This window comes from Lates calcarifer, linkage group LG2 (genome assembly GCF_001640805.2).
Source record: "Lates calcarifer isolate ASB-BC8 linkage group LG2, TLL_Latcal_v3, whole genome shotgun sequence".
Taxonomy (NCBI): domain Eukaryota; kingdom Metazoa; phylum Chordata; class Actinopteri; family Centropomidae; genus Lates; species Lates calcarifer.
This window is the reverse complement of record NC_066834.1, coordinates 8814512-8831306: the sequence shown is the minus strand read 5'-3', so window position 1 is coordinate 8831306 and position 16795 is coordinate 8814512. Positions and strand designations below refer to the sequence as shown.

The following is a 16795-nucleotide window of genomic DNA, read 5'->3' as shown; positions in this document are numbered from 1 at the left end:
AAATCTTAAAGAACAATTTCAACAATGACGACTAAACAATTACATTAAGAATCTCTCAAAATGTAGTGTTAATGAACCATTATATCGTTATTTCAGTATTGAAAAAAGAGGATGTCAAAATTCAAACCAGTTATAACGGTTCCAAATTCAGTCCTATATTGTGCATGGCCTGAGCATCCATCGACTCATGAATGTTTGACATTGGTCCCAAAGGACGGACGTGTTCTCCCTTTAATTTCTATCAGCAGTATAATCCCCTTTTGAAACCCTTTTTAGGGTGAATTAGAAAGGCCCTGCATTCAAAGAGATGAGTGGAGAGAAGGGGGCAGGAATAATCACAAGGGCCTGGCTGTCTGTGTGGATTAGAATGGGAAAGAAAATCCTTTCATCTCAGATCTGTACTTCCAAGCTTGGAAGCATGCATGCACACTCACAAGCGCGTGCGTGCGCACACACAGACAGACACACACACACACAATGAGGCAAATCTCAAATGCATACTTGTCATAGAAGAAAGCAGAATATCTCTACATTGTTAAATTCTTTTTTAATATACAAGAGGCAGTTATTTATGCTTAAACAGATGATATTCAATTATGCTCCAAATGGGCATGATAGTCACTGGATTAGAGAAAAGCTTCTATAAAAGCTTTGCTCTCGAGGCTGACCTCTCAGTTTGGCTCTTACGCAAGACAGAGTGCAGAGGAAAGCTCGCACATGACCTAACTTTCTTCTCCAATTTCTCATGCTGAAATGCGGACTGCTGCTCTATTTTTGGCAGACAGTCTTTTGACATCCAGCAAAATGTAATGAGAGGGATAAGCCCAGAGAACCTCCTCAGCCAGAAAACAACAAACTAACACCCCCAAACAACACCATCTGACAGATAAGAAAATGGATTAGCCATTATGTCTGTTTGCTCAGATGTCTACCTCTGTGAGGGTTTAACTGCGTGTAAAATGACAAACCTCAATGTGTGTAACAGGAGCTGACACTAAAAAGTGTGTGACTGTAAAAACATAAATATTGCATATACCTAGAGGATAAACATTCTTATAGCATATGGTTTTATCACACCACATTCATAAGAAAAATCAGTTTATTTTAAGGACATTACTGCTTTTGTTCATTTACTAGTGAATGGCTTTGTAGTGAAAATCCAGGTAAAAAAAACTGAACAATTCTAATCCTCTCCTTAATTTAAGGACATTTTTAGCTTAACTACACTTTCTCCTGTCTGGTATCTCAGAGGAGACACTCCAATGAAAGTACATGACATGTACCCAAAACTGAAACAGTCAAACAAGCCACACACAAATGTGTGTCCTTGTTTTCCCAAAAGGCTACACAACCAACTAGTATTTTTAGGCCAATTATAGATAATCACACAGTGGGAGTTGGTGCACAGAACAGAGTTAAGAATCTGACTTGTCTATGCAGGGAGCCTGAGCACACTGTGTCTTTTCTTTTGGTATGCAAAAAATGACTTTTTGGACCGAGTATGTAATTTAATTTCATCGTATATTGTTCCGTCTAGATGTATAGTTTGTGCTACAGCAGCAGGCTGTTAGCTTAAACTAATGGTCACGTAGAATAAGACAACAGACAACAAATTTCCAAATCAAACTGAAGAAAATGTCTAATTACATGGATGCATATTAGCATTAGCATTATATTATTCTATCTGTTGCAGGAATACATAAACTCAGGTATGTTCTGGAAGTAAGCGTCTAAAAACTACAGTACAGTTGGTCTATTTATTTAGATCAGCAACAGTCACGTTGATTTATTGATCAAAAGAGAATTAATTGGCAACTACTTGGATGATTTGCAAATGTGAGAACTTGCTGCTTTTTTCCCCCCATTCTTATGTTACAGTAGATTAATTTTTTTGTTGGACAAAACAAGACATTTAATGATGTGACACTGGGCTCTAGGATAATATGAAGGACATTTTTCTGATGTTTTATAAATCAACCAATGAACTGATTATTCAACAAAATTACTGGCAGATTAAAGAAAATGAACCACAATTTTACTTAAAGCTACAGCCCAAAAAGAAAGAGAATGAAGAGATAATGAGAGAGTGAGAGAGAGAGTAGGTACTTCAGTAAATGAAAAAAACAAAACAAAACACACCTTTAATTGTGTTTATATCATTGCTCTTACATACTCCATTTTAAATTAGAACAGATAAAGCTTGTCAAAGCTCTGGTAATGGGTATGTATTGATGTGTTGCATGATGTAGCATCAAAGTAGGAAACCATATGAGTAGTTCCAGATGGTGTCAAGTTTAGGAACTGAGACGCCGACCTTCTTGCTGCAGATTGGCGGTAAGACCCTGCAAATGTTCGTGGGATTTATCTAGAAAATTTCAGCAGTATTCACTCAACTTATTTATGGAGGACAAGCAAACAGAAAACAAGTGATGGCACAGTGAGGTTAAGAATTTCACAGCTGAAACATTAGTGATTCCCTGAACTTGTTCCATTTAACAAACTGGCTGCAAACAATCCCCTTAGAAAAGTATTAGGGGGGAGGGAAAGAAACGTAATCCTCTCTATAATCACTCTTGCTCAAACACTGCCTTGCTGTTAACTTCCTCTTTGTTAAACTAAGAACCTTTCACAAGCAGTTAAGCTCTTGGACTACAAATGTTTCTCATCAAATGTTTCGTGGTCAAACCTGTTTCAATATTATTGATTATTTTAATATGTTCATCAAAAAACATCAACAACAAAGAATTAAGAGGAGGAAATTCTTTTCATACGGCTAAGGCTGTGCAGGGATGAACCTTTCAGAAACAAGTGAGAAACAAGTGAGAAACCCCCAAACACAGTCTGCAAACTCTTTTACAACCATAGCAAGGCAGTACAAACTTTGAGCCACCTCTTCCCTCGCTGGTAGAAAATTCCAGTTTGTGTTGGGGGGGTGGGGGGTGGTAGGGGATACAGCCACGTCTGCTCCTCCCCACTGTGTGGGTTTTGTTCTGCTAATCAGACCACATGCCTCAAGGATTCAGGAATCCAAGAGCTCTCAGCTAGCTCCTCTCATTCCACATACAGCCGCAGCAGCCTGTGACAAACTATTCAGTGTGTTTGGGGGGGGGGGTAAAGACTCTATCCATTCATAACACTGTTCAACCCTCCCTCCCTCCTCTCCTAATCTCAGGCAGTTCTTTACCCCCCCCCCCCCCAACTGCCCCCTCCTCCTCTTACCCCTCATATGCCCTCTCTCCCCTCTCACCACAGCAGAGCCCTTTTTTTTTTTTATCTGTCTGCATACTGCACACTGGGTCTGAATAGGCTCATGGTTTATTATTAGACCATGGTCCAACCACACACCCACCATGGTTTTAAATAGAGAAAACAGAGCTAGGCCTACATCGAGTTAGTGCAATGAAAAGTCTTGATATTTGCCCCCCCCCCCACCCTGCTTGTTTTTTCCTTCTCATTTTGTTTCCTCTCTGTTCTCCCCTCCCTGGCTCTCTTGCTACTCACGCATTGAGAGGCGAAATGAGGCACGCTGGAAATTTGCAGGCTGACAATGGAAGACAGCTGCTCTTGCTGCATAAGTCTTTCATGAGCTGAATTAGTTGTACAAGCCTCTGCTCCCTTCCCCCCACACATGCCTCCCTCATAGCAAGCTGATCCAGACACAGCACAACACACCTCGTGGAAAGCTTAGGAGGGGAGGAAAAGACAAAGCATGACAGAGGCTTTGTCTGACAGATCTGTGATTACTTTTTTTGTAAAAGTAGCCCGACATATTTTGTGTCCTGGTAGAAAATCTGAACATCAATTCTTAATGAAGTTGTGCTGTTGTATTATGTTGTTTTTTTATGGTTCTGTTAAAACCAGAAATGATAGTGCCAGTAAAATAAACTCTTACTAAGTTTCAATAGGGTGAATGCCAGAGGCACACTGCAGATATGACTCCCCCATTATATTTCGAAGCTCACATATTTTGGATTAATTGGACAGATATGGATTCAAAAAGAATATCTGGGATCTCTGCTTGTGTTACAGTGTATTTCAAGACAAAGGGCTCCTCACAAACTAAATTTCAACAGATAAAACAGAACCATCAACAAATGACTTTTCAAAATCTAAACAAAACACACATTAACACAACTATGTTGATGAAAGAAATGATGAAAGATGTTACAAAATTCAAAAGAGCTAGTTTTCAGATTATGACTATGAAAACCTAATGAAAACAGCAGTCACTGAGTGTTATTACTCACTGAATAACCAAGCTGTACTGATAGAGGAGCAACAATATGGCATTCACACTCCCAGGATGGTGTTTCAAGGTTTCAACTGGCTTTGGGAAAATCATCAGGCAAGATTTAAAAACACTATCCTGCAGAGCTGAAACAATTAGTTGATTCATCTGTCAATAAAGAAAAACTGTGGGCAATTATTTTGATAATGGATTTATTGAGCTTCTCAAGCAAAGATAATAAAAACATCAAATGTTCTGTTCGTTCAGTCTCTTCATTGTGAGGATTTGCTACTTTTCTTTGTCATGTCATTGTAAACTGAATACCTTTGGGTTTTGGACTCTTGGTTGGACAAAATAAGACATCTGAAGATGTCAACTTCTTCTCTAGGAAGGTACGACAGGCATTTTTTTTCACTATTTTTTACATTTAATAGGCTTTAACGATTTTGCTAATTCCTTTCACTACTAAGACCAGCCACACTCATTCCTACCACAGCTCTGTCAGTTTTCATTATGCCAGAATGTACTTGCAATAAAAGCAAGCTTACTTAATACTCAATATCAAGTATCAAGTGACAGCAAATCCCTAAGGCCTTCACGAGGCAGAGAGATCGTATGAAGAACAACCTAAACATTCACAACAGTCAACGTGACTACAGGCATTTATGACTGGAAAGACCTTGTTCCAGCATGATATATTTCCAAGCAAAAAAAAAACTGTGGTTGCTCTCAACAATGATTTCCTGTGCAACAAGACTATAAACTCTGTGGGCCGAGGCATTCTTCTTGTAATTCAATTTCTGAATCAGTGGTCAGCAGTGTGGGCTGAGGAGTCTGGTATAACGGTGGTGAATGCTGTAACGATTCTGTTGTATGGATTTCTAGGGTTAAGGTTGACGACTAGTCCATACAACAACAAAAATCTGAATATTGTTTTTTAAGTGCAAGTGAAGAAATACTTTTCTATGTCCTTTGTAGACACTGCTACAGCATGCTTATGACTTTTGATTTGCCCTGTCATGTCGGTGAGGGATAGGACACTGTAAACCTCGGAAATGTGTGGTATGTATGGCATGTGTGTTATTCTACTGAAATAAGCAGTAACCCTGGGACATGGCGATTCTCATTTAATGAAAATATAAAACACCAAACCAGTGTTCATATTACTACAACTACATTTCTATGTCCATTCTTACAGGTGTTCACTGATTTAAAATAACTCAACTGTCAGCAAGTCCCTTAATAGCTTCTTTGATTTGACTTGAGTTTTTAAAATACTTTCTGTAGTCTAGTGTTTTGTTTTGCCTACAAGCTCAAAACATTTCATATGCTGCTGCTGCTGATGGCAGATGTGGAAACAATTACTGTCAAATGTTTTCTTCCTGTAGTAGTGAGGGACTCCCTAAGGGTGAATGCTTCAAATGGGCAGAGGCAACAGGTTAGAATGCATGACAGCTATGAACCAGAGGTTGTAGATAATTCATGCCATCATTTATCAACTTTCTGTTGATATGGTGTGTTATTTGTTTGATGATTCCATATAGGCTGTGATTAACAACTAACAAACTGAGTTATTCAGAGATCATCACATTGAAGATACTTGGTTATTTTAGGTGATGTAGCGTAAACTTTCATTAAATATTTTTATTTTCTATAATTTTCTTGAGTTCAACAACATTATTAAGTTCTGCAAAGAAACCCAAACCAAATTCCTCCCTTGATGTGTGTAGTGGTCAGATTATGATCAAACATAGGGTCAAAAATGTGTTGGTGATTCATTTCTGCATTTGCTAACACACACACACACATACATATATATATATATATATATATATATATATATATATATATCTCAAGGCAAATTATAGAATTTTATATTGTATGCATCATAAGAATTACCTTCTTGTTTTATCAGCCTGCCCTGATCAAACGGAACTAGTTCATGAGATGCATGGTCCAACCCCATTAGAAATCAAGTGTTATAGGTCCTGGAAGGCATGCATAGTGTAGTAGTTGGTTCTAAGAATATTATATAAGAAATGAAAAAAAGAGTTGTGCAGAATCAGGTGGCAATGTTCAATAGTTACAGAAACAACCAGACGCAGCACCCTAATCTGACATCTAAAAGGTGTGTGTGGGGAATCTGGAGCCATTTCTAGATTTAAGATTTCACTCTGCTGCGTAATTGTGCTGTTAATAAATCAGCAACTGTTCTTATCTCTACAAAATTAGCTTTACTAGAACATGGACAGGTAAGCAAACAGCCTCACTTTGTAGTGAGCCTCTTGATGTAATTTGCTCCTCTTCTTAAAACAAGTCACAGTCTTTCTTCTATTCCAGAGCCTTTAAAAGCTCTGGCACTACTTAAAAGGAATGAGCTGTAACACAATAGCAACAGTCAGTTAGGCACAGGCAAAGAGAAAGAACTCAAGCTAGCTCTCATGAGATCCGTCCGAGCTGGACATCAGCAGCAATGTAGAGCAGTGGCTGTGCTCTTTCATTCAAGTGCGGCCTTTCCTTTCTCCCCCACACCCCCCACCCTTTTTCAAAGTAACATTGCCAATGTAATTTTCCATGAGAGCTGCTCCATTTATCAAGGCCAGTGGCACATTGAGGCAGCTGATGAATGCCTTACTCCTCTAGATTTGTATAATGAGAGGTGGGAGAATGAGACACACTCAGAGGTGGTTAGCACTTGTACAGAGGAAGTGGGGATGATTTATTCAGCATCCGAGAGCCAATGCTTCGGGGAGCTTTAACTTAGGACACTGACAATGTAGCCACACTATTACACCTCTACCATGGAGAACAAGATTGCTACTGAGACACATACTGATTAATACCTGGATTACACATGGACATGGGACAGCTAGTTCTTTTAAATTAACAGACAAGTTGTAATGAGACTGACAAATTTCTAAATCTACTTCTCAACGATAACTGTTTTCTAGAATAAGGATGTTTCGTTATATTATTTTATTTAACTATGCACAATTATACAAAATTTAGAACAGGTACAGGATAGTTACAAATTCAGTCACGTCACTGGGAAGGATGAAAGAAATTAAAGAGCGATGTATGTTGGAGTTCAGGATGAGATGGGATGCAAAACATAGCTCTGCCATTTGCGGCAACCTTTGCTTTTACTGTGGTCAGTGGTAGTATCTATTACAGTTTCAGTTCAATGGGCACACAAAATAGAGTTTGTATGTAAGCTACTGAAATTGTAACTACAGTGAATTTTAAGAATTATTATCTTACACTTGTCACTCATACCAAGTAACTCAAAGTCTCCCAAGCCCCCAACAATGGTACTGAGCTACGCTTCCTGTATAGTGGCCACAGCTGGAACTGCAGGTTGTGAGACATGCTTAAGTCCAAAATGACTTTTTCTTATATAAACCTGTTAAAATATAAGTGGCTGCAGAACAACAAATGTTTCAGAGTGTAACAGATTTATTGACATGATGAGCTAAATGGCTATTGGCCAAATAAATGGAAGGAGCTAACTCGGGCTAAATTAGAAATGCCACCACGGCTTATTATCACTATCAATTCATCTACCATTTATTTTCTTCAATTGATAATTTAATCTATGAAACACTGAAAAACAATTTAGAAAATTGTGCTGAGCTTAAGGTAACATCTTCAAATGTCTTGTTTTGTTTAACTTAAAGTCCAAACCTCTCAAATATTCAGTTTACACTGACATGTCATGAAAGCAGCAAATCTGAAAACCTGAATTCCACAAATATTTGTTTTTTTTATCCAGTCTTTCCTGAAAAATGAATATAACAATTTAAAGCTTGCTATCAAAATATTAATTATTTTTCTGTCAATTGACTCATCTATTTATAGACTAATTGTTACAGCTCTAGGCCCAATAGACATTTAAAACCCACAAAGAACCCTATCAGTGTACTGGCCTTGGGAAATAAGTTGGGGATGTGAGCCCGTTGAGCAACTTTCAGTGGAGTAAAGGATCATCTTCTTAAAACATGCTCACCCAAAATAAGGATGTTCTCTATTCATCTATTTACACAGCTCATTTTTTTTCAAAATGTCAAATTTTTACCAGTCCAAAAAATTACAAGGTTGTAGTCATTCAAATGTGTATCAGTAGATATAATCAACTACACTAGTGTCAACATGAGATCTATTGGGTCTATTTTTTACTCTTGTTGTACTTGACCTTGCCCTGCTCTTCTTCCTTATATGATGAAACATTCCAGTTTTTCCATTTTGGGGGTAAGCAGGGAAACTGTCTTACAAAGACCAAATGACGCTGAATGTTTATATATGCATGAAAAAATAGAATTCATTTGCCTTTATTTTGTTTATTTTCTTTTTTTTTTGTTGAGAAAAATACACTTTTCTTCTTCAAAGCAGTATTAATTCACCCATTAACTGGGGTTGCCAACCTAAACACTGCTCGTCAAGCTAAAGTTGTTGTGTGTAGTAATATAATCACGTCCTTTTTTCATCACATCTTCAAGGATCCATTTCTCCACTTAGCTATTTGAAAGCAGTTGTGACCTCTCTCCTTTATTCAGTGCTGTCAACCAATTCATGCGGTTCATCCTCAAAAGCCTTTTCATTCTTAATACACTATGATTACAAAGACTTTCCTGAAATTTCCTTTCAGAGCAGTCGCTCCAAGGAGACTCTACGGCTTGTGTTCATGCCTGGGTGTCCTGGATTTAAGGAATCAAACAGGCTTCCTCGCAGCCCATCCCCCATACCACTTTCATAGCAGCAGGAAAAACGACGAAGGCGTGCTTTGCACCAGCTCCCTCCCCCACATACTGCTCCACCAGGCATTACTGGGGCTTGTGGGATTAAGAATGGAACACGATGACAGACAAAAACAGTCCTCAGCACCTCCCTGCTCTGCTGTCTTTTATACTGAGAGAGCATGAAAAGGCTGCTATGAGGGATACAATAGACACAGTGATAGATCAACTCCATGAGTGAACAAGATAAGTGTGGGCGAACAGCTACACAGATCTTTATATTGTTCTTGCATGACAATGTCAGTGTTGAAATTATGTGAAGAAAAAAAGTAGAACACGATGTGACATTTACTTAACTTCACTGGCATAATGTGATGAATATGGCTGACATTATCTATTACATTCTAGTCTGACATTAGTGCTCAGTTTTGCTGGCTCATGTACAGTACATAACACTTTCATGGTTAATTGCAACTAATGCTGGAGGGTATTAATTTTTAACCAGACATAAGATTTTTTTTCAGTATCTAGGCACTTATGCATCCTTTTAAAATGAATCAAGCCTCCACTGACAAGAAGGTAAAAAAAAAAAAAAACACTGCTGTGTGGGCCATTTCCTGTAGCTGGTCTCAGCATCATATTCGTCAAGGGTGTCTCTTTTCACTGTGCAGTAATAAAAGAGAAAACAGCAGTAGATCTTTTTATGCATGTCAGACAGCTTCAGGGAAAAGGAGAGCATCTCTCTGCCTGCTGTAGGGGACAATCTATCACATAGCACAGCTTCAAGAACCCTATTGTGCTCCACCATCTTAATTCACACCACGATAATTAAACTGATGACAGCTTGTATTGTGTCAAAGATACTTTTCACAGAGAAATGTAGCTCCACAGTTGCTGAGTGTTGTTGGCTTCTGGAAACAAAACCAATGAGTGAGATGAGTGTTCTTGTTGCAAACACATCTCATGAACTGTGCTTGTTCCAAACAAGGGGTTCAGGGCACAGTTTACCTTTTATAACACTCACAAGAAAACCTCCACAATACATTAACAGGTAGGCTAGTATATTATATTATATTTGTATATGGGTATGTATGTTTCTGAGAGACTGATTATAGAAGTAATTTACTTTGTAGGTACAAATGTATTTAAGGCTACAACTGACTACCATTTGCTTTACATAAACTATTGGCTGTCAACGGTGACTTAAAAAAACATAAAACTCATGTTGGAATATAAGCCTGCCAATTGACGAGTGCACATGTCCCCAGTAAAGCCTGGCATTATTATGATAGCCTTTGACCAATACAAATATAGCTCAAGACAAATCAGTGAAATAACATGCCACCAACAAATCCATGCAGCATCAAAGGAGAGGTAAAATGCAAAGCTTACCTTTTCATTTTTCACCTTCTTTAACGTCTTGCATTCACTATTACCATTTTCCACCTCCTCTGGTTCAGTTTTTGTGGTCAGCGCTGGTACTATCCCAACAGGTTCAAGTGCAATATTCCCCATTTGATTGGCTTCTGCCAAGTCTGTTGATTGTGTGTTCTCAAAGGACGCATTACGACTATTCCCCAAAGCAACTTGGGCTTGAGACACAACATCCTTCTCCGCAGCAGCTATTGCCACGACCGGGGCTCCATCAGTTTTGTCCTTCTTACTTTTCCCACTAGCCCCCTCTTTCTCTTTTTTACCACTCAGAACACCTCGGGAGGCTTTGCCTCCTTTTTCCATGTTCCTCCCAGAGGTGGAATTACTGCCAGCAGCTCCTGCGTTCGCTGCCGTGCCTGTTGGCTCCCCCTGAGTCCGTCCTGTAGTTTCTTTTTTGCCCCCATCTCCAGCTGAAGCTTTGCTACTATTGTCTTTAGAGTTCTTACTGCGCTTGTATTTGGATTTGCTTTCCTTTCCTTGGGAGCCAGACACGGGACTAACAAACCTGATGTTGTCAGGCAATGCTGCCACTGCACTGGGTGGTGCCGCCATGCCGTCCTTGGTACCAGACATCTCAAGTTTGTCTTTCTCTAAGTCAGCGTCAAGGTCAATAATCAGATTTCCAACACCGATATCCCACTCATCCCCGCTGTCATAAGTGTCCACCGCATTAGAGTCCACACCTTTCCCGCCTGCAGTGCCACCACTTAGGGACATTTTAGTGCCAACGGCCCAGGATTGCCTCAGTGAGGTCCGACACCCTCTCAGACGGTTGGGACTCCGGGGCAAGGGTTAGAGAATCCTCACGGTCCACTCGTTCCTGTCCCATTTAACCACATATTTCCTGGAGAGAAATAAAAAAGACTTATATTAGTCTCATAATTCAGACACAAAAATAATACCACTCAAGCTCTGCCATCACAGAACTGAGCATTTCATTGGGTACAAGACACAAAAAAATTCGTTTGATCATGAGCCAGTAATTCTCTGATGATCACTGCGCAAACCACTATGGTAATACCCACTGGTGTGACAGCACTGCTCCGAAACCCTCTCTTCATAATCACTTCCCACAGTCGTCATGGCAACCATGGGAAATGTAGCCTAAATCCTGCTCTGACAGCCAAGGTGGCCCCACTGTTCTGAATGACTGGCTCTCTTTTCACAAGGCGCCACTGATAGTGTCACTGCTGATAAATAAGGAGTAGGCCCCCCCATCCCCACCACATGGTTTATGGAGCCGTGCCTTTTCAACTCGAGAGCACAATGGTAATCTTGCATTAACAGGAGGAGCTTAAAAACATGAATGAACCAGTGTATGTCTCAGGAGAACAGCAGTTTGTTGTATTTGCTTACACAGTGTAGTCCAAAGGTCATCATGTTTCATATCTTTTAGCAAATAAATACAACATTCCTGTACAGATCCCAGCTGTATCTAATTTGGCTGTGCCGCAGATCAACATGGATATACAAAAGAGCCTTCTTAACCATGTCTTAAAAGTGGAACCTGAAGAAATTACAGTTACTAACTTAATGTCACAGTTCAGATTAAATGTGTTCTCAGGACTGGAGGTCCTTTTTGTTTTATTGAAATAATCTTTATTTGTGAAAATACAAAAATATAAACGGTGATAGTTTGAAAAGTGTGGCAGGAAAAATGTGAGCATCAAAGTAAATAACTTGTTTGTCTGTGTGTTCAGCATGAGTGAGTGGCTTTGAAAAAAGCTCTCTAACATCTCAAATGTCTCTAATGTTTTCTCATGTTTTCTTAGTTACACTCTACATTGAAATCATGTTCAGAGATATTTAATGTAAAGCTCATCATGTTTCCCTCGCAACATATGCTATATAAATACAGCCTAAGCTGCTGCATCAGTAGCATTAGTGCTTACTGCCTTCAGTATCCATCAGTCTGTCAATTTTAAATACCACAGCTTAAGAAAAATATTGGTGAATTGTGAAAATGAAGAACTTAACATGTCAAGCCAGAGTTTATAAATCATATGTTAACAGTGATACAATGTTATGTTTTAAAATGCTTCCTGTACGGATAAACAAATAACTCACACTGTTACACAGCCTTAGCCAAACACAAAGTGCTTCACACTCCTGATACTAAAAAACCATTGCAACTTAAGGATGGTGTAATTCTTGAAGAATTATTTAACAGTGCCTCGATTTAACCCCTGAGAAGCTGTGAAGAACCTGTTGTTAATGGTGTTAAACATGAGGATGAACCGCTTTCAGAGAAAGAGAACGAACCATTTTCTGAGAATCCTGCACTTACACAGAGCTCACTACACGTAGGTAAATAATTAAAACTCACAGCCGTACTTCTCATCTCTCCTTGCAATGAAAAATGTGAAGGATAAGGGAGCCTGAGCACAAAAGACCCTGGGGTGGCAGTAAGGGTGATGAAATCAATAACGCCTCAAATAGGCATGAATTCTGATGATTCTCTTTGTGCTGCAGAGACTTAACTAACAAAATACAACACAAGAGTGGAGCCCAAAATTCACAAAATTATGACTGCAGGTTCTTATCTCCGATCAGTCTCTTGCCCTAGCATTGTAATCTCATCATAACTTGGTATTTTATCAATGCTTTATCTTTAAAAGCTCTGGTAAAATGGCTTAATTCAAAACACATCCCTGATTAGAATCTAGAGCTGCAATGGTTATTTCATTTATTATCTTCAAGAAATGAATTGGCAACTATTTTGATCCCAGTCGCATTTTTTTAGGAAAACTGCCAAACATTTACTGATACTGGCTTCTCAAATGTCAGGATTTTATGCTTTTCTTTGTTAAATGTGATGGTAAACTGAACATTATTGTGTTTTGGTTTGGTTAAATAGTACTACCTAACAAGACATATTACTTTGAGCTGTGGGAAATTGTAACATGCAAATTTTTTTGGTGCTATTTTCTGATATTTTTCTAGACAGAATGATCGAGGATAAAATATTGCTAAGAAGTGTTCAATATTTAACTTCTTTATCTACTACACTCGTAAAATTACAAACCCAGCAGACTTGCACAGCATTTCAAACCACAAACTCTGAAATCATTTCAAAATTCACTTCACATCCCCAGACTATTAGCCTTGTGTAAACATGGCTCATCCTGATGGGCTTATCGAGTCAAATCCTGAAGCTTCTCGAACAACTATGACAGCATCCAAAGAGATTGTATGGGGATAACAGCATATTTTCTGCTTCATTACTGTGAGTTGTACAATCAAATTAATCTCTCTATAATGGAGAGGCTCAAAGAAATATACTATATACCCATTTGTCCAGGTATGACACTGAATAGCAGACTCTGTTTATATGCCCAGCTTTATCCTGCAATGTAAAATACAAAACATGCCTCTAACTGTTATAGTACAGATGTTAATGCTCTAGAGTTACAGCTGTGTTGTTCCCACTAACTGACAGAAAAGGGGTCATTTTGCACTGTCTACCATTACTCAGCTCTCCTTAGAGCAATAGTCCAAAATGGCAGCTGGATCACATAATGCACATAGCTCCTGTTGATTCAGTTGAGGGGGCCATTCATATCACCCCCAGCAGTGACAGAGGTAAAACTGTTGAACAATCATCTGATCACCATGCCTGCTTATTCCTCACAGATGGCTCCCCAAAGAAACAACAGTCAGTGGCAGGTTTTTGGAGGGTGGAGAGATGCAGCTGTCCCTGTTTGACTGGGTAAACAGTTGTGAGGTCTAATTTGTCCAACACCTCCACAAAAGAGAGGTTGTAACTCTATCGGCAGTTGACCTACTGTACTGCCCTTAGCTGGAACTGCAGCGCAAGCCCCTTTTGAAAAAAGCCCCACTGAGGAAATGTCCCAGTGAGTGCCCCGTTGAGCGAAAGGCATGCAGGCTGTGCAACTCCCAGAGTGCTTGTCCTTTTTTTCACAGATCCAGTTTCATTCAGCTATCTATCACAGAGGCCACATAAGGGTGACTCTGCCATGAAAGTGCAGAAAAGCGATTTGAGGTCTATTTGTCGTGGAACACAACTAAGAACCAGACCTGGCATAATGTTGTTTTCTGCGTGCGACTGTTAGGAACACCATCTGTGCATAAAAACAGAAATTACGTTATGAGGTTCAGCTATAAACAAGGATCTGAAACTTGACTCTATTCAGGCACAAACCGCACCGCAGGACTCATTTAGCCATTTTTGCTTACTGTTTATATGTGCCTAACAGGCGTGAGGATCCAGAGGGGGTGCAAAGGAAATGTGGAAAACAACAACATACTGTACACAAGGGGAAAGTCAAGTCCTATATGTCAGAATGCAGGTAATTACAGTCTGAATTACACTGCTAAAAAATACCTCCTCAGCTCAGACATCAATGAGATATGTCCTCTATTTAAACCTGTGTCAACATGAAAATTTCATAGTATGATTATCTCTGTACATGATAGCATGAAAATACTCAAACAGCATTAATATGTGGCTATGTTCATGAGAGATATCATCACTTTTCTAAACACATTTTCATTTAGAACAATAAATGCCATAAGCATTGCTTTCGTAATGGTAAATGCAGATTTACTAGCATGCCACTGGCCTTTGTTCAAAGTTGTTCCTGCTATAATTACAATTATAAAAACTTACACTATGCAATCATGTTTTTATTTTTTATCGAGGTATGTAAACAGTTATAATGATTATTGCCTTATCTCTGCTCCCAGTGCTCAAAATCTCATTAAGGACTGAAAAATGCTTCTCTGAAATAACTCTAAATTGTCTTGCAGAGATGCAGGAAAGAGTCTGGTTTGGTATAGCTCACAGAGGAGATTTGAACGCCTCCAAAATCTCAACTACATGCCCTGCATAGTTGTGGCTCCTTATATTAAACAAGCGCTGACGGGTTGAGCAGTGAGGGATATCCAGGAACAGTTGGGCTGGGCCAACACCCAACACCTAACTAAAACAATAAACCTAATGGCCAAAACAACAAGATGGTTTGTTTAACTTAATTTCATATCCTTTCATATTGAGAATATTTGAACTTATTGACTTTGGTCAGACAAAATAAGCACTTAATGTTGGCCTCTGTATTTTATGTGCAAATTACCTGACAAAATGATTGATTATTGATGATTAAAATAAAATCCATAGATTATTCTTTAAGTGCTGTCCTAACCTCACCCAAACAATCCAGTACTTTATCTGAACTCTGTAGGAGACACCATGTTGACTTTCCAAGGATTAGCATTTCCCAATCAAGATTGACCTTTTTGTGAAAACACAATAGATTTCTTTGTTTTCTTTTGTGTACAAAGTCTCCCATAAGACACTTGGACACAAATCAAATAGTATGAGTTGGCGGATTAAAAAGCAACTTTGTCATTAACACAAGCAGGACAAAACAAACAGGAATTGTATGTGAAGCCTGGCAAAGTGCATCCTTTTCTCCATAGGTCATTTAAAGGCAGGTCCCAAATCCAGAGAACCCCACAGTAACCTCCATGTAATTGGATTGTGTGTTTGAGCTGACTACCAAAATAGAAATGCACCCAGCCAATCCAGGTGATGGGAATCAGGAGTCTGTGGATCAGCCAGCACCTTTATCAGTAAATATCTCAAAGACAGGAGCTCAAAAGAGCCAGCAAAGGATGACTTCACTGGAGCTCATATGAATGCCTTCAGTATACATGCATGATTTTGTTGGCGGGCCCTACATTTTATGAAAACGACCTAAATCAGAAACTAAATGAGGTCACTTTTGGTTGATACTGCCTGTGCACACCAAAAGGTTTAACTCAAAATATCACCATTATTGCCAAAAGGTCTCTTCTCCCAGGCTGCAGCAGCTTTCTGCAGCTCTTGGACTGGCAGCTGTGTGACTCAAACCGACAGTAACCAAACAAGTGTGAAATATGCAGATTGCTCTCTGGCTGATTAGGCCTAAATGTCTGGGCTCTGGTGTGATGCAGCAAAAAAAAAAAAACTAACAAAACTCTCACACAACACTGCCTCAAACTGTATCACTCTCCATGGCGGTTTTCAGTTAACAGAGATACAGCAATCTGTCTCTTTTCTGTTTAATACAAAAGATAATTGATCCTCAGCTACTACCTTCATCTTGCATGCTTTGTTTACTCACGTTAAGACTACATCCACTAAGGTGGACCAATCAGAAAATGCAGTTTACGTTAGTTGCAATTAAAACAACACGTCTGCACTAAGGTTACTTGATTTGATCAGAGTTCATAAATGCTGTTAACCAGGCTAGCAGTAATTGTAATGTTGTGTGACATTAAATAAGAAAACATGCATTTTGCGATTGGCTACACTGACACTCGATACAAGCGATCACAGAAAAGGTTAGAGGCATCAGAAAATGTTCATCTTGACATTACAACTTCACAGCACCTACCC

General features: G+C 39.1%; 1 protein-coding gene across 2 annotated transcripts in view; it reads right to left on the bottom strand.

Annotated features, from left to right (window-relative positions):
- LOC108887852 (zinc finger protein 609) overlaps positions 1 to 16795 on the bottom strand; it is a 74313-nt gene that overhangs the window by 40612 nt on the left and 16906 nt on the right. For both annotated transcript variants that reach the window (XM_018683478.2, XM_018683477.2), the window contains exon 2: positions 10354 to 11239. In XM_018683478.2, the coding sequence (XP_018538994.1) occupies positions 10354 to 11112 (759 nt within the window). In that variant the 5' untranslated portion in view covers positions 11113 to 11239. The remainder of the gene's footprint in view (positions 1 to 10353; positions 11240 to 16795) is intronic.